This window comes from Giraffa tippelskirchi, chromosome 13 (genome assembly GCF_054371585.1).
Source record: "Giraffa tippelskirchi isolate mGirTip1 chromosome 13, T2T-mGirTip1v1.2.pri, whole genome shotgun sequence".
Taxonomy (NCBI): domain Eukaryota; kingdom Metazoa; phylum Chordata; class Mammalia; order Artiodactyla; family Giraffidae; genus Giraffa; species Giraffa tippelskirchi.
The window spans coordinates 116,423,083-116,448,341 of NC_137287.1; the positions used below are offsets into that span (position 1 = coordinate 116,423,083).

Here is a 25,259-nt window from a genome sequence, read left to right on the forward strand (position 1 = left end):
TGACCTTGGGGACTACAATCAACTGCGTTTTCAGTTTCTCCCTCCTTTCCCATTCCTCTAAGTGAGGTCACTGCTAGTTCCATGTCACTCAGAGGTAAGGCCCTAAGATGAGACCTACTTACTTAGCGTGAAGTAAGTGCTCAGCAAACACCGGAGACAGTTACTTGGAAGCTCAGGGTATAAAGTATATAAAGAGGGAGCAGCTGGGTTGAAATGAGAGAAGGAGCCGAGTTAACTACTTGCTGCCACCCCACAGTGACTGTGAGGCATTCTCTTGGAGCCCCAAGACTCAGGGGAAACAGTTTGAAAACTGACAAAGCCAATACTGAAAAGTGAAAGTGTTAGTTGCTCAGTTGTGTCCGACTCCTTGTGACCCCATGGACTGTAACCAGTCAAGCTCCTCTGTCCATGGGATTCTCCGGGCAATAATACTGGAGAGGGTAGCCATGCCTTTCTCCAGGGGATCTTCCCAACCCAGGGATCGAACCTGGTCTCCTGCATTGCAGGCAGATTCTTTACTGTCTGAGCCAACACTAGGCATCTGCTAGGGAATACTGGAGACCTGCACACTGTGGTCCACAGGCTGAATCCTGCCTGCTGCCTGCCAGCTATGGTTTTAATATTTTTAAGTCGATAGAAAAAAAAATCGGTAGAAGAATAATATTTTGTGATGTAAAAATTATACAAGGTTTCAATTTCAGCACCTACAAGCAAAATTTCATTGGCTCACAGCCATACCCACGCATTTACATATCATCTATGGATGGTTTCTCCCTGCAAGGGCAGAGTTTGAGTGGTTGTGACAGAGTGGCCAGCAAAGGGTTAAATATGTTACTGTCTTGTCATTTACAGAGTTTGCTGACCCCTGCTATAGAACATCTCTTTCTGCCCACATGGAAGACTTTGACCTTGTATAGATCGTGGCTTTGCTACTTTGTCAACAATGTGATTGATTCTGGACATACCACGTCACCTCTCTGAACCTCACCTGTAAAGGACTTATAACTATTTTGAGCTTTCAGGGCTGTCGTGAAAATAAAATAAGCAAGACCCTTTACTGCATGATGGAGAAATACTCGTATCACAGTAAGTGAGATTAACTTAGATGGTGTGTGCATGCGTGCTCGGTCGCTCAGTTACGTCCAACTCTGCGACCACAGGGACTGTAGCCCCCAGTCTCCTGGAATTTTCCAGGCAAGAATACTGATGTGGGTTGCCATGCCCTCCAGGGATCGAACCTATGTCTCCTGCAGCTTCTGCATTGGCAGGCAGATTCTTTACCACTGAGCCTCCTGGGAAGCCAGCTTAGATGGTACATGAATCAGTGTTTAGATTTTTAATGGATAGGTAATGATTTTCATGCATATTCAAAAAAAGAGCACACACAAGGCTCATGGTTTCATAGATAAGGTGTGTTGTGTTTGTTGGGGTAAATGATCGAAAGCTACTGGGGCAGACCTACCATCTCATCTCTCAACACACACCTTCCGTCTTTGGGTCCCAGGTAGCATCTTTCCTCTGCAGCATCCTATTTACATCTCAGCCAGATGGAGTAGAAGCAGGCAGGGGAGGACCAGAAGCTGCACACGCCATTCTACTCATACCTCATTGGCTAATCTTGATCACATGACCGTATCTAATTGCGAGGGAAGCTGAGACATTCAGCCTTTTCTCTGCACAGTCATGTGTCAAGGTGGGGGTTCTATTAAAACTGCAAAGGAAGAATTAAGATTGCAATCTCTACCCTCTTATATACCAATTTTAAAACCTCCTTTTGAAACACATCTGTGTAAAGAAAAAGAAAGACATTTTAAAGCGGACAGGATATGGCAGCCACTTTGAAATTAGGAAGGGAAGACCAGGGGAATCACAGAGACAGCAGTGAGCAGTCTGGACATCCTTATGCCTGTGAAATGACCTGGCACTGCCCTCCTCTGACAAGGAATATAACCCTTTGTTCTTTAAGTCACTTGCAGACAGGCATCCTCTTATCTGCAGTCAAAAGAATTCTCACTGACGCTGCTGATTTCACGGGGAGGGGAGTGGGCTCTGTCGCCAGGCTGCCTGAGTGTAAAGCTGGGCTCTGCCACTTGCGTGCTGTGTGACTCCGGGAAGTCAATTCTCCTCTCTGAGCCCTCATTTAGTCATTTAAAGACACGGCAGCCACTTGTGTTTTGTTGCTTTTAGAACACAATTCCTGAGATTTAACTGAATCTAATTCCTCAGCTCATAGTAGGTGCTCACTCTCTGTTGCACGAGGCCATTCTTATTTATTTATTAATTTGGTCCCTTTTATCCCCATTTCCCAATTTGGGGATAAATTTCCAGTTTGCTTTTCAGAGCAACCCCTCTGATGCATTGAATGTGTAGCTTTTCCTTTGTTTATGTTCTTGCAAACTGTTTCCTTTTGTAAGTATTTTTAATTTACATAATGGTATTGTGTTCTTTTGGGTTGGCCCAAACATTTGTTTGGGTTTTTCCATGAGGTGTTATAGGCTTCCCTGATAGCTCATTTGGTAAAGAATCTGCCTGCAACGCAGGAGACCCTGGTTTGATTCCTGTGTCAGGAAGATACGCTAGAGAAGGGATAGGCTACTAACTCCAGTATGCTTGAACTTTGCTGTGGCTCAGCTGGTAAAGAATCTGCCTCTAATGCGGGAGACATGGGTTTGATCCCTGAGTTGGGAAGATCCACTGGAGAAGGGAAAGGCTACCAACTCCCGTATACTGGCCTGGAGAATTCCATGGACTGTATAGTCATGGGGTCACAAAGAGTCGGACTCGACTGAGTGACTTTCACTTTCACTTTCATAAGGTGTTACAGAAAGCCCAATTAACTTTTGGGCCAAACCAATATACCTCATTCTGGCTTTCCCAATCACAACTAAGTTTTATGAGATTTATATAATTATGCATGCATGCTAAGTTGTTTTGGTCGTGTCCGACTCTTTGTGACCCTATGGACTATAGACTGCCAGGCTCCTCTGTCCATGGGATTCTCTAGGCAAGAGTACTGGAGTGGGTTGCCATGCCCTCCTCCAGGGGATCTTCTCGACCCCGGGATCAAATCCACATTCCCGGTGGCTCCTGCACTGCAAGTGGATTCTTGACTGCTGAGCCGAGGGGGAAGCCTTATATAACTTTATGTCCCTCTGAATCTTTGCTCCAGAAAGCAGCACGGTGCTCAGTGAGGGTGCCCTCCACAATCTACCTCCTCCATTACTGGCAGTGGTGGCCATATCCGAACCCTAGCCCTGACCCAGCATACCACAGGGACTGCTGCGCTAAAGATGGTCACATGACATGTGTCTCCTTCTGGACTTTTGGTACTTGCATTCAGGGCCAAATTTCTGCATTCCAGGGTATATGCACCCTTAATTTGATTAAATATTTGCAGAACGCCCTTAGGAAAGGCTAGTCGTTCCCACTCTCTAGCAGCAAAGAGACTTCCAGTGGCCCCCATTCCTGCCAACATTGGGTACTGTCCAGCTTTCTTATTTTTGCCAATCTCACGGAAGCACATTTCATTGTTGTTTCAATTTATATAGTACCTACTTCATAAGGCTGTTTTGAGAGGCCAAGGAGGTAATGTATGTTAAGTGTTTAACTCATTGCTTAGTACATAGTAAATGCTCAATAAATGCACTTAAAAAAAAAGGTACCATGGTTTGATTTAGCTAATCCTCAGTTACTCTCATTATTAAACTTGGCACACAGTAGATGCTCAATAAGTGCATCCCCTTCGCCTTCCCTGACACCGTTTGATCATCCCCACTCCCACTCCCCCACCCTGGTGGAGTTGCTCCCAGTCCCTTCCCACAGACTCACCTGCAGTCTCTTCACTCTCCCAGCTGAGGTCCTTACGAGACTCCCTGTGGCCAAATAGACTCTTCAAGATGGCGTTGGCGATAGGCAGCATCATGGCGGTAGAGGCGGTGTTGCTCAGCCACATGGACAGAAATGAGGTGGTCGCCATCATCCCCAGGATGAGCCTGGGGACAGAGGGAGTTAGGGGCAGATCTAGAACCGGGGCCCCTGGCCCCAGTTTGCATCCCACTTGTCTACAGATGGAAAGTCAAGGCCCAGCGAGGACAAGCCAGTGACCAATGGAAACCGAATCCACTCACCAGGCTTATTCTAGTTCTTAAGGAAATTGACTAGGTGTATGTAAGTGAACTGACCTCAGGTACCCAAGGTAAAATAGTTCCGGAGGGGCACCAACCCTAAATTTTCTCTCCTTTGCCCCCAAATTCTTGATGGCTCCCATTACAGAATAAAAGATACCTTGGCACCAGGACTTTTCACTATTTTACCCTAAACAGTCTTTCCAGCCTCTTCTCCCCATTCCCTTCTTCCCAGGCACCCCTCTCAGGCTCTGCTGAATTTCCCATCAGCCCCCAAACACACCATGATGCCCTGACTGCTTGCCATCACTTGGTCCTGCCCACCAACAGGAATCTAAATTTAGTGGTTTTTCTTCCTTTACATTGAACTCTTAATCCACCTGGAATTTATTTAGATGTATAGAGCAAAGTCAGATCTAAGAAGCTTTTTTTGAAAAAAATGAATCAATTATACCAACATCTACCATTTATTGAATCCTTCCCTTCCCCACAGATCTAGATTTCTTCCAGATTATTTATTCTGTGTTTTAAAAAATCTATTTCTGAATTAGTGTCATACTGTTTTCATTGTTGTAACTTTAAAACCCTGAATATTCATTGGAAGGACTGATGCTGAAGCTCCAATACTTTGGCCACCTGATGTGAAGAGCCAGCTCATTGGAAAAGACCCTGATGCTGGGAAAGATTGAAGGCAAGAGACGACAGAGCTTGAGATGGTTGGATGGCATCATCGATTCAATGAATACGAGTTTGAGCAAACTGTAGGAGATAGTAAAGGATGGGGAGCCTGGCGTGCAGTAGCCCATGTGGTCTCGAAGAGTCGGGCGTGACTTAGTGACTGAACAACAACAACAAACTTTAAAACGTGTTTGATAGTAGCCTCATCCTTTCTTCAGTGTCAAATATAACCTCCTCCAGGAGGAAGTCACCTGGGCGGCATCCAGCTTCTCATCCTCATTTGCTCCCCGCGTGCCAGCCAAGAGGAATTTTTTAAAAATGCCAATCTCGTCATGTCGCTCCCTTAGAGTTCTTTAAAGCAGGGATTCATAGACAGAGGGGCCATGGATATAATTCAGGATGGAAATGATGGGAGTAAATGAAGCTCTACTTTACTAACATCTAATAGAAATTGAATATTTCCTTCAGTGACAAACGAAGACAATAAAGTTCACTATTATTAGAAGGGACTTGGTTACCAGTTGAGAGGATACACTTTCATATCTCATTATAATAGTTGAGACACCCTGGAATATCACTGACACTCAGAACTATAGTTCTGAGAATTACAGCCTCAAAACTACAGTTACTAGGCTGCTGCTAGAGCTCATCATTTATTATGTTAATAAAGAAGTTCATACAGTATTCTACCAGAATTTTTTTTCTATCACAAATTTGCGTGGTTTTAAAACATTATTTGGGTAAGTGCATTTTACTGTGACTGTTTTTGTTTTAAATCATACATGTGCTTTATGCATTTAAATAACATTACTGGGAAGGACGCCTTAAGATGCAGCAAACTGCAAAAAAAAAAGAACAACAATAACCTTATTTTAAAGGCCATTCAATTCTCTTAAAATGAAAGTCTGAGTCCTATCCAGGAGGCCTGAGGCGCCGTAGGAATGGACCGTATCTCCCTGTCTCTCCAAGGCCATCTTTCCATCCGCTCCCCACCCACTGGGTCACCTTGGCTGGTAAATAGAAAACCAGGATGATAGAGCCAGCACTTACTTACAGCACTGATCATCACCTAATAGGCAGAGAGAGGGTAGGTCACTCCCAGAGCAGCAAAGGTAGGATTCAGCCCCAACTCATCTGAGTCAAACTGCTGACACGGCCACCTCCAGAACTACTGGACACGAATCCCTGGGGTGGGGTCTCGGAATCAGCATTTCCCAAGTGATTCTTACGTAGTTTTAAGAGCCACCCAAGAGCCTAGCACCATGTCAGGCACACAGAGCAGGGCTCACTAAATATTTGGGAAATGAATAAACAAGTGGCTGGTAGGACAGGAGTTTGTCACGCCAGCTGACCAGAGAAGGAACGGTGGGTGTGGGCTCCCAGAGATGGGGTCCCTCTGCCTCCCCACCTCTGAGCTGGACCCCATCACCTGGACTTACCTGGCCGGCTGGACCCCGGTGAGCATCAGGACCTTGAGGGCAATTCTCCGGTGCAGGTTCCACTCCTCGATGGCGCTGGCCATGATCAGACCGCTGAGAAAGAGGAAATTGGTGTCCAGGAAGTACTGGGCGCAGACCTTGTTGGAGGGCAGGATGCCCAAGAAGGGGAAGAGGACGATGGGCAGCAGGGCCGTCACCGAGAGGGGCAGGGCCTCGGTGCACCAGTACACCGCCATGAGCAGGATGATGAACAGGCAGCGACCTTCCTGCAGGGGGAGATGCAGGGTTAGGAGGGTCAGCAGAGCTTGGGGTGGCAGGGACAGAAGAGGTGCTGGAGCACGCTCCATCCCCGAGGCACGTTCCTTGGGGAGGCAGTGGAGAGAGTACGTGCCCAAGGCTCAGCCCTTGAGAAGGTGGTGTCACCTCTCTGAGCCTCATTTTACTCAACTATAAAATGGGGGGAGCCATACCTGTCATTTTATAGGACTGTTCAAATGTCGCGTGAAATACCCCCATTGTCTTTGAAGTAGTCCCTGGGATGAGCACAAGAGTGAAAGCGGTTTGAGGGACTTCCCTGGCGGTCCAGTGGTTAAGATTCAGTGCTTCCACTGCAGGGGGCACGGGTTCGATCCCTGGTCGGGGAGCTAAGGTCTTTCATGGCAACATGGCACAGCCAAAGAGAGAGTGTGTGTGCAAGTGAAAGTAGTTTGCTTGACGGGCAATCCTAGAAAGCTCTGGAAGGGCACTGAGGAAGTGAAATAGAGAAGGAAGCCAAGATGATGTACTAACGAGAAGGTTACCACTGTGGGTAGCTGGGGTGCGATCTTGATTGGGACCCCAGAAGAGAGTATAGATCAGACCTCTCCCCCCGGGAGGCAAGGAAGCTGCCAACTCTTGGTCATCATTGGTTGAGGGTTGCTCGTGGGAGTGTTAACTCCCCAGCACTTGGGCCTGCCCTGTGCAGCAGCCAGAGAACACGCTCCTGGAAAGCACCCTGGGTTCAGTAAGAAGCTACTGGCCTGTGCAGAATGGTGAGTGCCAAAGGGGATGTGGACAGAGCACCAGTAGCTACTGCTGCACCCATACACGGCATTTAGCACAACGTCCAATACCCGGTACACACTCTATAAAGAGTGATAATAGTTACTGATATTTATTGGATTATTGGTCTTCCCAGGAGCCTCAGTGGTAAAGAATCCACCTGCCAGTGTAGGAGATGCAGGTTCAATTCCTGGGTGGGGAAGATCCCCTGGAGGAGGAAATGGCAACCCACTCTGGTAGTTTTGCCTGGAGAATCCCATGGACAGAGGAGCCTGGTGGACTACAGTCCATGGTACTGCAAAACAGTCAGACACGATTTAGTGACTAAACAATAGCAACAACCTTGGGTTATTAAGTACCAGGTGTTGTTTATTCCTCACAAAATCCCGGTAAAGTAGGTGCAATTAATATGACTGTTTGATGGACTGGCAATTTAAGATGCAAGGAGGTCACTAGCGAGGCAATGACTGTGAACCAAGGCAGTCTGTCTCCAGAGCCAACTCTCTTAACCAAGTTGTCAGCTGATTACTAGAATCTAGGATAGCTTGATAATGCAATTTCAAAGATTCAAAACAAAACAGATTGAGGCTGATTCAAATGCAGTCTATTCCAGAGACATCCTCACAGACACTCGGAAATAACGTTTCACCAACAAGCTAGGCGTCTCTTAGCATGGTCAAGTTGACAGATGAAATTAACCTGAAAGCAGATTTTTATACCTTACTGGTTTTCTCCTCCATTAGCATGTAAACTCTAGGACGGCTGAGATTGGTCCCTGAAGCCAAGAGCAGTGCCTGGAACTTTTAGTAGGAACCCAAAGTCTTTGTTGACGTGACTAATACTTGTAACTCAGAGACAGTGCTTACAACACACTCCTGACCAGACTGGGAGTTGAGACTAGGAAAATGACTGGGACATAGTCATGCACTTTTACCAGCAAATCTGTGCCAATCATAGGACCATTTTCAATAGTTACTTCTCAAACTCAAGTGACCTTAACAGACTCTACCCACCTAGTATTCCTCAAGTGGTGTGCTGGGAAATGTTTAACAACCAACTCTCTGAAAAACTGCAGGTATGTGTGTGTAAAAGTTCTTAATTACTATTCAGTTCAGCTAAGAAGTCACTTGAGTCATTGATCAATGAGTTTAGCTCCATATGAATGTGTGTGTGCTAAGTTGTGTCCGACTCTTTGGGACCCCGTGGACTGTAGCCCGCCAGGCTCCTCTGTCTAGGAATTTTCCAGGCAAGAATACTGGAGTGGATTGCCATTTCCTACCAGGGCATCTTCCAGACCCAGGGATTGAACCCGTATCTCCTGCATTGGCAGGAGAATTCTTTACCACTAGTGCCACCTGAAATGTTGGTTATATTTTCCTTTATATTAATTATTAAGACAAAATGGACTCAATGAATAGTCCATTTATCAATGGTGTGTCTTCTTTATTGAATCAAATGATGGTTTTCAAATTCTGGAGGAGGGGACTTCCCTGTTCAGTTCAGTGGTTACAACTTCGCCTTCCAATGCAGGGGGGTGCGGGTTTGTTCCCTGGTTGGGGAGCCAAGATCCCACGCCCCCACGTGCTTCATGGTCAAAAAACCAAAACATAAGGCAGAAGCAATATCGTAATAAACTCAATTAAGACTTTAAAAAAATGGTCCACATGAAAAAATATTGGGCGAAGAGTTCCTCATTTTTTGTGCTACTCACAATGTCACAGCTATAGACTACACGTTTTGAGTGTGATCTGCATTACTAAGTTTTCCCATTGCCTTGAGACTAGACAAGCACCCAAACAATAAGCCAAGCCTTAATTTGTAGTGTTTACTGATTTCTATGTGTCAATACCTTCACACGGCTGATTGCAAGCCACCAAGTTGCATCACTGGGCACAGAGTGCTCAAAGATGGACAGTATCACAACACTCTACAGTATTTCCACTGCACATATAGAGGTAAATAACAGTAGAGGTAAATAACCGTAGATGTAAATAACATCAAGACCTTACAAAATAGTAACACAATTAGGAAGTGATGAACTTTGACTATCTATTACCTTTGTTTTGATATATTTTATTTAACGCCAGTTCATAAAATTTCACCTTAAATAGTGTCTATGTTCAACAACTAGCTAGCAAAATTCATGAAAATTTAGCCATCGAGTCTTGTGAGCCGGGAGTACACAGGCTCCAGTCACTGTTGTGGGCCTCCAGGCAGAACGACACCCATGGAAAGCTCCCAAGGAGTCAAGGTCACTCTGGTGCAAACTTGACATTCTTCGACCCATGTGTGGTATCATGCTCCATCATGCATCTATTGTTTAAAAATATACAATTATTTGCTGTCAAAGCTTGCTGCTGTCTTTGGAAGACATGCCACATCTATCCTGTTTTATACACCATCTGAAAGGCCAATAGGTATTTCAGTTTGAAAAATATGTGTGTCTAATCAAGCAAACACCATAGGCTGGGTGGCTTAAGCAGCAGACAATTATTTTTCACAGTTCTGGAGACTGGAGGCTCTAAGGCCCAGGTGTCAGCAGGTTTGGGTCATGGGGGGAACTCTGTTCGTGACTTATAGATGGCTGTCTTCTCCTTATGTCCTTACTTGGCCCTTCTTTGGTTCCAGGCATAGAGAAACATGCTTTCTTCTTATAAGAGCTATAATTTCATTCTCAGGCTTCCCAGGTGGCGCTAGTGAATAAATAACCCGCTTGCCAATGCAGGAGACAGAAGAGTTTCAGGTTCGATCCCTGGGTCAGGAAGATCCCCTGGAGAAGGAAATGGCAACCCACTCCAGTATTCTTGCCTGGGAAATCCCATGGACAGAGGAGCCTGGCGGGCTACAGTCCATAGGGTCACAAAGAGTCGGACATGACTGAAGCGACTTAGCACATAGCACAATTCCATCCCCATCCTCACGAAATGATCTAACCTTACAGCTTCAAAAGGATACTAAATAGATAGTATGAACCACTCGATACCAATAAATTTGATTGGAGGAAATAGAAAAACTTCATGAAAAACATAACTTATTCAATTATTAGTGAAAGAAATAGAAAAACTATGTCATTGACTTTGAAAGAAATGGAATGAATCATTAAAGACCTCCCTGCAAAAAAACAAAAACAAGAAATACTTCTAAGCCCTGCTGGCTTCGATTATAATTCTACCAAACGTTTAAGGACTAAATAACATCTGTCTTATACAAATCCTTCCAGAGAACCGAGGGAAAAAAGGAGCACTTCTCAATCCATTTTGTGAGGCCAGAGTAACCCTGTTATCTGGGTTATCCTGACAAGGGTATGAAGCAAAAAGAAAAGAATATTATAATAGTTGAGGTCACCTGGAAAATTTGAGCTCTGAGAAGCTCTATTTAGAACTGCCTTCTTAATCCTGCCTCACATCACTATGCAGAAGAATAATTATGGTAATAGTGACAACCACCAACATGTTTTGAGCATTTATTAAATTCCAGGCATTTTACATGTATTAATTCATTTAACGAGAGGCCCTATTATTTTTCAGAGGGGATTATAGAAGACATTGGTTTAGTCATGCGTGTGAAGCTGTGACCCAGGTAATTCGGTCCCATGGTGGTGTTGTAATTCATGAACTGCAAATCTAAACAGAAATTCTAATTTTTAAACTCTTTTCCCTTAAACATCTAAAGGACTCCGAGTATAACAAGAGCTAGCAAGTGCTTACAACTGGCCAGGTACTTTTCCTAGTAATTTACATGCATTAACTCATTCTGTTCCATAGCTCCTCTTGGAGGCAGGTATTATTAATATCCATTTTACTGATGGGACAACTGAGGCAAAGAGGGTAAACCAGGTATCTTGCCCAAGGTTACTGAGGCAGAGCCAGGATTTGAACTCAAGGCAGCCTGACTCCAGAGCTTGCACTCTATACCACTCCACATCTCTGCATGATCTGCGGCTGCCCTTGCCAAATTCCTACATCCTCTAGATCTCTAGCATCCCTGGAATTTCTCAAACTCCTAGATCAAAAGAACCCCTCTGAAGCTCACTGGCCTGGCCTTGCCATCTCTGTCCCTCCATCACTTCTCACCTGTGTCCCCACTGTCCCCAAAGAACACGCTGTTAATGACCATCATGTCCCCTCCCAGTTTCCCCATTCCAGAAGCCTCACCCTTCCATTTGGTCTTCTCTTTTCCAGAGAATAATCTAACTGGAAGCTCTCATCCTTGCTCTCCTTCATATGAGAGCAACCGCCACCAACACCGTAGTAAGACTACTAAGAACCAACATTTACTGAGAACGTACTACAGGCCAGACACCGTTCCAACTACTGTCCCTGCATGGTCTCAGTTTACTTGTGATTGTCACAACAGCCTTATGAAGTAGGTCCCATGCTTATCTTCATTTTATAAATAAGGAAACTGAAGCACATAGTGGTTAAGTAACCTGACCAACATTACAAAGGCTCCCAGGTGGCACTAGTGGTAAAGAACCTGCCTGCCAATGTAGGAGACATAAGAGATGTAGGTTTGATCCCTGGGTTGGGATGATCCCCTGGAGGAGGGCATGGCAAAAACTGACCATTCTACTTTCTATGCATAGATCATGCGTGTGCATTCAAGTAACTGGAGGATTTTAATTATTAATACTTCTCAAGAGTGATGGGGAATGTCATGGTCTTCAGGACCACGTGGGTTATAGGGGAAGAACGTCCCCTATACATTTTTACAGCAACAACTGGAGAGAAAAACAAACATGATTTTTAAAAAATTAGCTTTATGAGCTATAGTTTATACACAATAAAATGCATCTATTCTAAGTGTACAGTCTGTGTTTCAACAATGTATGAACCCACACAACCACCATCCCAATCAAAATACAGAACATTTCTAGTAAAGAAATGTGGTAAATGTGTACAATGGAATACTACTCAGCAGCAATATGTATGGACCTAGAAATTACCATACTAAGTGAAATAAGTCAGAAAGGCAAATATAATATGATATAACTTATATGTGGAATCTAAAAATATGATACAAATGAACTTACAAAACAGAAACAGACTTACAGACATGGAAAACAAACTTATGGTTACCAAAGGTTGGGAAGATAGATTAGGAGTTTGGGATTAGCAGATAAAAACTAGTATATATGAAAATAGAGGACCTATTATATAGCACAGGGAACTATATTCAGTATTTTATAATAAACTATAATGGAAAAGAACCTGAAAAAGAATATATATATATAATTGAATCACTTTGCTGTACACCAGAAACTTACAAAACATTGTAAATCAACTATAGCTCAAAAAAACAAACAAAAAAAGAGCTACAGAACATTTCCATCCCCTCAGAGAGTTCCTCTTAGCCCCTTTCAGGTCAGTCCTCAGGACCCCTCCAAAACACGGCTATGATTTCTGTCACTATAGCTTGTTTTCTCCTCTTCTGGGACTTCACTTAAATGGAATGATGCAGAAAGTCCTTTTGTATTTTCTGCTCAGTATAGTGCCTGTGGTTCATCCGTGAGGTTGTGTGTGTTTGCAGTTTGCTCTTTTTCATAGCTGCATAGTATTCAATTCTATAAATATACCACTCTTTGTACATCTTCTTGCTTACGGAAACTGGAGTGTTTCCAGTTTGGCATTATTGTAAATAAACCTGCTGTAAATATTTGAGCACTTCTGCTTCAGGGGTGAGGTCTTGCCAGTCCTTTAGTGCAACGTTATTAATTCTGCACATTACGTAATGGGAAGGGGTGTTGGTAAATTCTGGGCTGCATGGGTGGCCTTTCAAAGGCCTTTGAGTCCTAGGCCTGGATTCTCCCTCTCCCTCTTTCCCCTCTTTTCTCTCTCCCTCTGTTTCTCTCGCTCTGTCCCACTTTCTCTTCCCTCTGGGTGCTCTTGCCAGGAGGTCAACATCCATCTTTTGTGGAGAAATGACTCCAGATCCAGCACGTGTCAGCCGCGGGAAGGGGGAGCGGGGGTGACCCAAGGGAAATGTCAGGAATCACAAAGTCGATCGTTGGCCCTCACGGGGCTTGGGCAGTGAGTGGGTCAACAGTGCTTCATTGCCTCGCTGGTTAGGAATTGGAGCCAGGCCGAGGTGACCCCAAGTAGCTCCTGTGCCCGGGCTGAGCTTCCTGTGGGCAAACTGGATTCAGAATTGCCAGCTGGGTGCCAGGCATCTGGTGAGGAATTAATAAGTAGTGCTGCCCTTCACCCCCACCCCTCCATCCCTGCAGGCCTCTAGGCCAGAGCTGACTTCCAGAGAGCAAAAGTCTCCCAGGGGGCCTGGAGGCAGGACCAGAGAGCTGGCCTGCAGACGCTAAGCGGTGGGCTCTCAGCAATTCAGCAGGCCAAGCCGGTTCCCACCTCCAGGGCTTTGCATCTGCTGTCTCCTCTGCCCGGCGTTCAGCCTTGATCTCTGCCTACCTCACTCCTCCTTGTTCAGCCTCATCTCAAAGGTCACCTCTTCATGGACCACGCTACTGTCCATGCTCTGATCCCCACGACCCAGCCTCGTTCTTGTCAAGCACTTTCCAATGACTGAAGAATTTATTCATTCACTTATCATTAGCTCTCTTCCCACCAGACCTCAAGCTCCACACAAACAGCCTTCTTGTCTGTGTTTGTTCACCTCTCTCTTCAGGTCCTCAGTGGACATTTGTTAAATGAATGATTGTGTGTGTGTGTATTTAGTCAATCAGTTGTGTCCGACTCTTTGCAACTCTTTGGACTGTAGCCCGCCAGGCTCCTCTGTCCATGGGATTCCCCAGGCAAGGATACTGGAGTGAGTTGTCATTTCCTCCTCCAGGGGATCTTCCCAACCCAGGGATCAAACCCACGTTTCCTGTGTCTCCTGCACTGCAGGCAGATTCTTTACCTACTGAGCCATAGGGGAAGCCCAAATGAATGACTAAATGCTCTAAATCAGGCATCACAAACTCAAGTGCAAGGGACAATTTAATGAGCGAAGTGGGCTAGCCTAAGAAAAATCACTTCATTTTCTGGAGTCTGATTTGCACTTCGGACAGAGCTGTGGGTACAGGGAACTGATCTTTCAACAGGGGAGAAAATGACCAAGTTTGATGATAAATTACAGCTGGCACTGGGCTTTCATGTCATGGGTGCAACAGGGAGAAGTTGGGACTCTGGTGAAGTGGGGAATATAGGCCCCTTGAAAACAGCAACTGCTGCTCAGCTCCTGACTGTTGCCATGGGGCCCAGGATGCCAGCTCTGATTTTTTAAGAGAGGCTTGAAATTGTGCTTTTATGTGACATTTCACAATTTTAAATTATTTGCTCATTAAAAGGAAAGTATGGGCAAAAAAAACCCACAAAAAAACAACCCATGTCTGCAAAAGGCATCAGACCCATGGTCAACAATGCATGTCCTCTTGTTTAAATGGTCTTAATGGGTGGAAAGTCCCAGAAAAGAGCTCACACATACACAATTCGGATCTAGTTTCAAGTTGTTCATGGATTACTAGGAATCACAGGATGCTCTGTGAAAAGTCCCTGTTCTGTTTAAAAACCCTCATTTTACAGGGACAGAAACTGAGGTCACAGGAGAAGCCGCACGGAGCACAAGAGCAGATCTCGTGGTTCCTGGTCCAAATAGTGTATCAGGGAGCGGAGTCCAGTGGGGTCAGTTTCACTCCAGCGCACAGCACATCCGAGCCACCTCCACCTCTGGGCCCCCTGTTCAGTGAACTCAGACCAGCCACCTGGCCACAGGGACAGTCAGTCTGCGTGTCTGCCGAATGGATTCTTCCTTTGATTCCCTCAAGGGCAGGTTTGGGTAAAGGCTAGTGTCACATGAGCCCAAGGCCCTGTTCCTTTGAATTTTAACCTCTGGAGTCCAGAGGTAGGGGGAGGTGTCTGCTCTTGCAGGCTCACTTTCTGGGTCTTCTCAAGAGTCAGCAGTCTGCCCCTTGGCCACTCTGTTCAGTCTAGATGTTCCGCTTCAGGAAGGGGAATTTGCTGAGATGGCACAGGGTAGACGGAGTCGTAGCTCAAGGTGAAACATCGCTCACAGCCCCAGCCTGTACCCTGCCAGCAGAAGCTGCCGTGACTCAGCTAAAACCCTCAGGGGGGACTACCTGAAGGAGACTGCAGTCTAAGAAGACAGGGGTGAGAAGCCAGAAGGCTGGTCCTAACTATGAAGGCTGATTGACCTCAGAGGCCAGAATCTGGAAGGACTTGATGCGCATGTGGTTGGGGGATGGATGAAATGGAAAGTGGTCAGATTTGTTTTTTAGAAGGGAAAAGAATGCCAAGGAAACCTCTAGAACTAGGCTGTCCAAATATACCAACTCTGGGCCACTGGTGGCTGTGTAAGTTTGAATTCATTAAAATTAAATGAACTTTAGAATTCTAGGTTCTCAGTCACACAAGCCACATGTCAAGTGCTCCAGTTACATGAGAATAGTGCCTACCATTCTGGACAGAGCAGATCTAGAATATTCCCGTCACTGCAGAAAGTTCTTTTGGGTGAGTCGTTCTAGAGGATTCAGGTCCGAGGGCCAGGAAGCCTGGGTGTAGTGGTTTTGCCACTGGATTCTTGTGTCAAGTCACTGAGTTCATCCATCTGCAAACTGGGAATAATAGTAGTGCAATACCTACATCCTACAGAATCCCATGAGACAAAACAGCACATAAACGCATTCTGAAATACGTACTTAACAGGTAGACTAGCAGTGAGATTATGAATAAATTTCTTCATTTTTCCAAATTTCAACTATATATGTACATGTTTTTTTTAAAATAGACATTACCTGAATACATATGTAATGTATCTATAAAATTCTGAAGTTGCACTCTCTTTTCTGAGAATTAGGAAATACTTCATTGTGCAGAAATTTGAGGTCAGCCTGATTTCTTCACCCTTACAGCTCATCAAATTTTTTGCCTGGATATCCATAAGATTATTTGATTTAATCCTCAATTAATTCATGTTGCCATGATATAACTCAAAGTTGATGAGTCTCTATACATTTTTTTTGCTTGGAGACAGAAAATTTGCATGTGTTTTAAATTAATTTGGCTTCAGAGTCATTTAAGTAATTCATCCTCTAGAATTAGAGGTAAATTAATTTTCTACTATTAAAGATTCCAATATTGTTTTCTGTTTTATTTGTTTGATTTCTTTTTCTTCTTCAGCAACATCAATTATGCAGAAGTTGGATTTCCTTTGTCTTCCATATTGATCATTTTTCTTTCATCCTTTCTTACTCTTTCTCACTTAATTTTGTTCCATCTTCTTTAGCCTGTGTAACATGTTCTTGATTATGTTTTAATATTTTCCATTTTGCTATTTCCTGTAGAGCTTTTATAATAATGTGGCTTCACTTTTCTCTGTCACCCACTTCCATTTCTCTTCCGACACTGCTTTTCTCAACTCCATCTACTTTTTATTCTCTTCTTTGAAACTTTTATTTCTTATCTTGAGATTTATTTTAGGAAAGCCATTATTTCTTTATTTTTTTGTATGTATTTTACAGAGAAATGTCAGTTCAGTAGTTTTTCCTACTTCATAACACAACTCTTCCAGTATTTTTCTTTGTTTATTTTTCATTTGATGTTCTCTTTCCTCTTAGTTCTCACACAACCTTTTTGTAGGTCCCATGCTGGCTGCTTACCACAGGTCTTTGTTAAAGGAAAGTGTGTGGACAGGGGCTGGCAGGAAGCTGGGGCGGGCAGGTAACCTTGTGGATTATCTTAGACCCTTTGCCACCAGCGCTGCCCGGAAATATATTAATATCTCTACTCTAAGCAATAGACTTAGAGTGGAGATTAAGTATAAAGACCTAAGAATATCACAGTTCTTCAGTGTCTCATTGAGTAAGTCTGACTCACTGAGAGAGAAAATTAGAACCCTTACAACCACACGGCTGATTGTTACCTATCCTTTCTCTCACCTGCCACTTTAACATCCTACTTCTTGCCAAGGGTCTTCAAGTCTCTTCATCCAGTTCATCTGAGCTCTGAACTGTCACATACATCTCAGTGACTCTTCCTTCCCCGTGCATGCTTCAGGCTTTGCCAGGATTAAGAAGGGCTCATAGAATTGAAAAATCCTTCTGGAGACTTCTGCCTCCTGCTCAGGAGCTGCAGAAGCACATGTCACTCTGGGTTCCCTTTTGCACTTTGGTCCAAATCCCACAATCATTGTCAGCTCCTCTTCACAAACAGGGTGGGATTGTGGTCTGCCCTTCTTTTATCAGATATGGCATTTTCTTCTTCCTTTGTTGCTTTTTGTTACTTTTTTCAGACTGCCTCAGAAAGGTGAACGGAATAGAAAAGTCTGGACTCCACCAACGTAGTAATTTTGTCATCAGAAAGTACTAGATCTCCTCTTGCTTGTCTGTCTTTTCTAATCTTCCTACAATAAACACGCACAGTAGAAATAGTACTGGGTTTCCCAGGTGGTACTAGTGGTGAAGAACCAGCCTGCCAATGCAGGAGAGTAGGAGACACGGGTTCAATCCCTGGGTCGGGAAGATCCCCTGGAGGAGGGCATGGCAACCCATTCCAGTATTCTTGCCTGGAGAATCCCATGGACAGAGGAGCCTGGGGTCACGGAGTAGGATACAACTGAAGTGACTTAGCATGCACGCACGCACAGAAATAGTATTGGCTTTGGAGTCAGACAGGCCTGAACACTAAACGCAATCCTTCCACACTCTAGCTGTGTGATCTAGTTATTTAACTGCCCTCACTCTCAGTTTCCTTGTGTGTTACAGGCATGTAATAACAATCTCTACCTTGGAGGGTGATTTATTTCATATGAAATGACCACTGACATGGGAATGCTCAATGAGCTATTGTTACAGTGCAATAATAATACAAGTGTAGGGGTTTCCCTGGTGGCTCGGTGGTAAAGAATCCACCTGCCAGTATAGGAGACACAGGTTCGATCCTTGATCAGGAAGATCCCACATGCTGTGGAGCAAGTAAGCCTGCGCACCACAACTATTGAGCCTGTGCTCTAGAGCCTGGGAGCCGCAGCTATGGAGCCCACGTGTCGCAGCTACTTAAGCCTGGGTGTCCTGGAGCCCCTGTTCCATAACAAGAGAAGCCACCACAATGAGAAGCCCATGCACTGCAGCTGGAGAGCAGCCCTCACTTGCCGCAACTAGAGAAAAGCCTGTGCAGCAACGAAGACCCAGCAGAGCCAAAAATAAATAAAATTATTTAAAAAATAATAATACAAGTTTAATTTCTTAAAGTGAAAGTGAAAATTGCTCAGTTGTGTCCGACTCTTTGCGACCCCATGGACTATACAGTCCATGGGATTCTCCAGGCAAGAATACTAGAGTGGGTTGCTGTTCCCTTCTCCAGGGGATCTTCCCAACCCAGGGATGGAACCCAGGTCTCCTGCATTGCAGGCAGATTCTTTACCAGCTGAGCCACAAGGGAAGCCCTAATTTCTTAAAGCTGAGCTTCAGATAAACTATTCTTCAATCTTTAAATAAATCCTAAAATATCCGAGCTAGAATGAACTTGAGATTACTTAATCCAGTGGTTCTCAATAGGGGATGACTCTGACCTCCAGGGGACAAAGGGAACATTTTTGGGTGACTGGAGGGGATGATGCCAGTGGCATCTAGTGGGCAGGGGCAAAGGATACTGTTAAACACCCTGCAGTGCCAAGGACAGCCCCCCACAACAGAAAATTACTTGTTTCCAATAGGAGCAAAGTCACCATTGCTGAGGCTGAGAAACCCTGGTCTAATTTAACCCTTAGTACAATGACTGCCCAGAGAAGGACAGTGTCTCGCCTCAGGTCACACAGCGAGGCAGATCTAAGGACTTGTTTTACCCCGTTTCATGGAAAGATCATTGTACCCTGAGGTCTATCAGGCAGGAGAACTTGGGAGCTGGGCTGGGATGAGGGGGAGGCGGGTACATGACCCTGACTGTGAGTCCCTCCTTAAACTTTGTTCCCTGGGTGCTTCACCTGCCTGCCCCTAGTCCTGGCCCTGGCTGGCAGCAACAACTGGGCCAGGGCCGGGGGCGGGGGGTCCTCATAGTCCCTCACCAGCCCGATTCATGCCAGCCTGACCCAGACATTTCTGACAGAAAGCCTTGTAATCCGCCCACTGAAGAAATCCCAGCTTCTCAGGCTCAGCTGGTCCATAAGCACGGGGATTAAAGTCTGCAGGCAAAACACGCAGAGGTGACAGCGGAGAAGAGAAGAAAGTGCCATGTCAGGCAGTTAATTTTTGAGCTGGGGGAATGATTTCCAGGCAGACACAAGGCAACTTGGCCCCCATTGCCCCCAAGCCTGCCCCCCTCACTCAGGAAAAGAAAGAAAGAGCACTCTGAGTCCGGGGCGGGAGCTGTTCGGAAACTGTGTCCACCCCCCCGCTCCCTCCCTCCCTCCGCGTCCATCTTCCTGCTGGGTTGCGTTTTTGTCAAGGCGCTGGGCTGTGACCGAGGCTCCATGCCAGGCCCTTCGGGGAGCAGGATCAGGCCCAGGAGCGCACAGGGGTGCCTTCCCCCTGCCTACTAGAGGCCCATTCCCCAGGAACATCCAGGGCCAGGGCTGTGGGAAGCCCTGAACTCTAGAAAGTCCAGAGCCATGCCTTCAATCTCTCAGTATCCCCTCCAGCCCAAGGCTGGGCCTCCACAGTGGTCAAAACCCGAGGCCACTTGGGGCTTGAAATATCAGCTCAGGCACCCACGGCTGGTGTGAGTGACCTTGGGCAGGTTCGGACCTCAGTTTGGTCATAGATAACACAGGAATCACACAGCACCTAGAAAATGACCAGCCCCTGAGAAGCAGGAGCCATTGGGATCAACAGAAAGAACAGTGGACAGGGAGTTAGGAGGTGAGGGGCTGAAATCAGAGCCCGATGTCAAGAAGCAGAGGAACTTGAGTTGCAAGCCTGGCATCCAGTGGTAGAGGGCCTGGGTTCAAATCCTGGCTCTATTGCTTCCTAGAACAAGTGACTTGTCGTGCCTCGGTTTCCTCATCTGTAAAATGGGGATGATGATAATGACGATGAGAATTTCAACCTCACAGAGTTAGTTACGAGGATTAAATGCAGGGAATGTAGGTTGAGTGCTGGGAGAAGTGCACGGCAGATTAAGTTATAAAACGTTACCTCCTACTGACAGAATCTGTTATTTCTGCCCATTTCTTGCCCTCCTTATATTAGAGGTTTCATCTCAAAGACCCCTAAGGCACTTCCAGTCTGCACTTCACGTGAGGATGAAGGCAATGATGCTGGGTAGATATTGACCCCAAAAGGATGGGAGTTTGGCGCACAGACAGCAGACTCAGGCAAAGGACCCAGCGAGACAAGAGACAATCCAAGAGAAACTCTCTCTGCTGAGGCCAAGAGGCATGAGCCTCCACTTGAAAAGAGGGAGTTACGTAAGGCAGCTGGGGCTCAGGGTAACAAGGCCCAAAGGAGTCCCAGACTCCCAGATGCAAATCCTGGTTCACCACCTACAAGCTTTGACCTTTGGGCTGATCAGTGGCCTTTCTGAGCCTCCACATCCCCATCTATAAATCAGGGTGCTTGTTCACCATCCTCACAGAGCTGGACAGGAAGTCAAAGGGAACACGGATGGACGTAGCATCTTTGGAAGCCCTGCCACGCTGGCAGCATCTCTCCCCGCAGTCTCCTGAACAGCTGTCCCTGTGACCTCAGAGCACCAGCACTCTTATTTGAGACGGCTGCCTGCACTGAGCACTTAAGATGTGCCAGGCATGGTGCCATGGACTCCTTCATTGAACCTACCCACAGCCCCATGAGGCATTATGACCGCTGTCCCCGGATTACGTGTGGCTCAGAGAGCTTGAGCGACTGGCCCAAGTTCACACTGCCTCAGTTGCGAGTGGCAGGTGACAATAATAAAGCTCCCGTTCATTGAGGGCTCACTGTGACTGGCACCAAGCCTCACCCTTGACATGCATGAGCTCACCTGCTCGTCTCACGGCTCTGTTTAGAAAGGAGAAATTGGAGGCACAGAGAGGTTCAGCAACCTCTTCACCCACGTGTACGTCTCTAGCAAGGGGCAGAGCATGATTTCAGCATGGTGGTCTGAGGCCAGGGCCCCGGTCCTGGGCTCAGAGAAGAGAATTACTGTAGTGATGGTAACAGTCAGCATTTATTGATTCACTTGTGCAGTGAGTTGGGTTAAGCCTTTGAAATTTAACATGAATGTTGCTCCTCTCACATTCTGGTAGGTTCTATGAAGGAAAACGGAAGGACAGATATTCAACAGAAAAGCACCTCAAAGGTCCTTTCACATCCTTTCTGGGTCTATTCAGTTCTGAGGATAAGCCTGGCTTATCTTAGAGTATCTACCTTCTGGAGGAGGAGACGGAGGCCTGGAGGGTTAAGCCTGAAACCGGCTCAGGGTGACTCAGAGAGAAATACGTAAGACAGCCCAGAAGTCCTGGTCTCTGATTTCCAGCCAAGGCTCCCTCCTAACCTCTCCTCAGCCCCAAAACAATCTGAGACAGCAGTTAGAAGCCCCCTGTGTCCATTTGGGCCTAAGAGTCAACGGGGAAAGAGGAGAAATGGGAGGGAGAGACTTGCCCCAGAAGACCTCCAAGGCTAGCCACCCCATCCTTCTGCTCCTTCCACTTGAATGGACTGTGTTAGACCCCTGGACTTATTAGCAGACGTCACAAGTTCAGGTTCTTAGAACCATTCATTAAAAGTGTTCAAGGGGCAGCTCACACCCCACTGCCCCCCAAGCCTCACTAATCATTCATAAGCCAGACAGGCGGGTGGGGGCGGGGTGGCAGCTGCCCAGTGACCCTCTGCTGCCCACGGTCCCTCACTTCTTAGGGCTCAGGGGCTATGGGCTTCGGGGTTAGAATAAGAATGGCAAGGGAACTTTCACTGGGATTTTCCTTTGCATAAGCACTATCTCATTTAAAATCCCAGCAACTCCTAGGAGATCAGTTTTTCTCCATTTTATAGGGAGGAGCCCTTCCAAAAAACTCTCCCAGCGGCCTGACTCAGCCAGAGGACTGAGAACTTTTGGAATAAGTTCTTCCAAAAGAGGCCAAGTGACTGTGTGACCTCGGGCAGCGTCTTCCTCTCTGTGGGCCTCAGTCTTCCATGTGTCCAAAGGGCTCTTCAGTCCCCAACACGGGTGGTGGGTGTGTCTAAGGCCCCCCAGGGCTTCTCCACCTCCCCCTGCTCCTGGCAGCTATCCCACACCTTCGGAGGCCTCTCTTAACAGGAGGCCTCTCTCGGGCTGAAATGAAATCTGGCCTGAAGGCATTATGGTGGGATCTGCCTTTAAATGCCTCCTAAGCTCTTCACCTGAGTTTCTCTGTGATCAAGGGGTCAGTGGTCAGGCTCCTGGAAGGGTGTCATGAGGACCCAGGAAGACCATTTGCTATTTCTTGAACACCCCATGCTCCCACCTCGGGATCTTTGCGCTTACTGTCTCCTCACCTGGAATGTCTCCTCACCAGGACTTCTCTGGTGGCTCAGGTGGTAAAGCATCTGCCTACAATGCGGGAGACCTGGGTTCGATCCCTGGGTCAGGAAGATCCCCTGGAGAAGGCAATGGCACCTCACTCCAGTATTCTTGCCTGGAAAACCCCATGGACAGAGGAGCATGGTAGACTACAGTCCATGGGGTTGCAAAGAGTCGGACACAACTGAGCGACTTCACTTTCACTTTCACCTGGAATGCTCTTCCTTTATATGCACTGAGGGCTCTTTCCTTCACCTCCTTCAACTCTTGGCTCCAATGTCATCTCCTAATGTTCTCTTTTCATAATCTTCCTGACTCTAAAATTGCACTTACCCCCATTCCTGGCTCCCTCCCTTTTCTGATTTTATTCTCCATAGTATTGATCATCACTTGACATACTATAGATCTTACCTTGGAGAAGGGCATGGCAACCCACTCCAGTATTCTTGTCTGGAGAATCCCATGGACAGAGGAGCCTGGCAGGCTACAGTCCATGGGGTCACAAAGAGTCAGATACGACCGTCCAACTAACACACACACACAAACATACGTAGATCTTACCTATTTATCTGTTTTTTTTTTTTTTTTTAATATCTACCCCTCTAGAATGTCAGCTCCATAAGTAAAAGGATTTGTGACTATTTGGTTCATTGCCATGTTCTCCTAGAATAGTAGCTGATATATAGTAGGTGCTCAATTAATACTTTTAAACTAAATGTAAGGGTCACTCGTGGACAGTGCCTGGCACACAGGAAACACTAAAGAAATATTTGCATTGATTTCATATTCATTCTACACATATTTATTAAGCACCTTGTTTGCCAAGCGCTGGGGATACACTGGTTAACCAGACGGGAAGGACCTTTATTTGTACCTTACTATTTGCAGGTACTTATTTCACTCTTTACAAAGTGCTTGGTTTCCCTGGCTCCTCAACGTGGCCCCATGAAGCGAGTGGATGCACGAGACAGATGGGGAGACCAAGGATGGCAGGGGAAGTGCCTTGTTTTGCCTGCCCCCCGCCCCCGCCCAGAGCAAGTTCTTGGCAGGGATCCATCCTGGGTCAGCTATGGGTCCACCGCTTAGCCTGACTTCTCTCGGGCACTGAGGTCTTCCCTGCCCCTGACATCGTTAAGTTTCCACCATCTACCATCGTCCCACCTTCACTCTGGTCCAGGCATCGTGAGAGTCAATGCAGGGGATGATGGGAAAGCTGACCTCTGCTGCTGAGGCCTGAGCTGTGAACTTCACAAGCCCCTCTTGACAATGACCCTCTGCTGCCCACGGTCCTTCACTTCTTAGGCCTCTGGGGCCCTGGGCTTCAGAGTTAGAATGGCAAGGGAACTTTCACTGGGATTTTTTTTCTGAATAAGCACTATCTCATTTAAAATTCCAGAAGCTCCTAGGAGATCAGCTTTCCCTCATTTTATAGTGGAGGAATTGGAGGCTGAGAGAACCCAAGAACCTACACAGAGAGTAAAGGGAAGAAGCCAAGAGGATACAGAAGCAAGTCTCATCCCCTGTAAAGTACTTCCAGACCCCTAGATCCACAGGCTCATTTGTAAGGCAAATAACAATACTACTATTACTACTATTACACCTGATGTGAACAGCTGACTCATTGGAAAACACCCTGATGCTGGGAAACATTGAAGGCAGGAGGAGAAGGGGATGACAGAGGATGAGATGGTTGGATGGCATTACCCATGCAATGGACATGAACTTGGGCAAACTCTGGGAGATGGTGAGGGACTAGGAAGCCTGGCATGCTGCAGTCCATGGGGTCACAAAAGAGTTGAACACGACTTGGTGACTGAACAACAACAACAGCAGATCTTTAACTAGTACCTCTTATGATCAGGAGAGGCCCAGAGTATTTTAGGTATCAAAACCAACATTCACAATCCCCCTCTGAGGCAGATCCTATTAGTGTCCTCACACAGAGGAGGAAACTGAGGCACAGACAGGCTAAGTAACTTACCCACGGTCACATAGCCAGGAAGTGGGGGAGCCAGCATGGAGTCCAGCAGATCTGGTGCTAAAGTTCATACTCTCACGATGTTGCCCCCTCCCCTTCAGAGAGTGATTCTGGAGGACAAATCAGCCCAGTGATTCTGGGCAGACCCTTTGTCCAGGGGAGGAAAGTCAAGGTCTGGAGGAGGTCCAGGCCCCATAGAAGAAACAGATCAGGAGCAGGAAAGGAGGCCAGGTATCCCGGATTGGTGGGCAGTTTAGTGGGGGTAGGGAGGGCCTCTTAGGACCATCTCAGTTCCCCCAAGAAGAAGTCAGAGCTGGGCTGCAGGCAGGGCCGTGCATTAGGCCTCTGCTGGCCTCCCCAGGCCTGGACACCCCACATTCTGGTCCCAGATGTCAGCACAGCAGAGCCCGTTCCCAGGACTCGTGTCTCAGGAAACTGGTCACACTTGTGTTTCTCGGACTCCATGCTGTCAAACGCCTGGCTCAGGCACCAGGAGAAGTTTTGCCGAGTCCCAGCCCTTTTCAGAGGAAACCAAAGGGGCTCGAGACCAGGCAGAAAA

At 46.4% G+C, this 25,259-nt stretch overlaps 1 protein-coding gene across 2 annotated transcripts in view; it reads right to left on the reverse strand.

Moving 5' to 3' along the window:
- The window catches only part of SLC13A3 (solute carrier family 13 member 3), a 99,025-nt gene that overhangs the window by 38,691 nt on the left and 35,075 nt on the right, over positions 1-25,259 (reverse strand). The window contains exons 3-4 of one of the 2 annotated variants that reach the window (XM_081559408.1): positions 6,242-6,507; positions 3,829-3,992 (exon numbers count right to left, since the gene is read on the reverse strand). In XM_081559408.1, coding sequence (XP_081415534.1) covers positions 3,829-3,992; positions 6,242-6,507 — 430 coding nt within the window. Of the gene's footprint in view, positions 1-3,828; positions 3,993-6,241; positions 6,514-25,259 lie in introns of those variants that run through there. The other variant, XM_081559409.1, reaches the window with a different exon arrangement.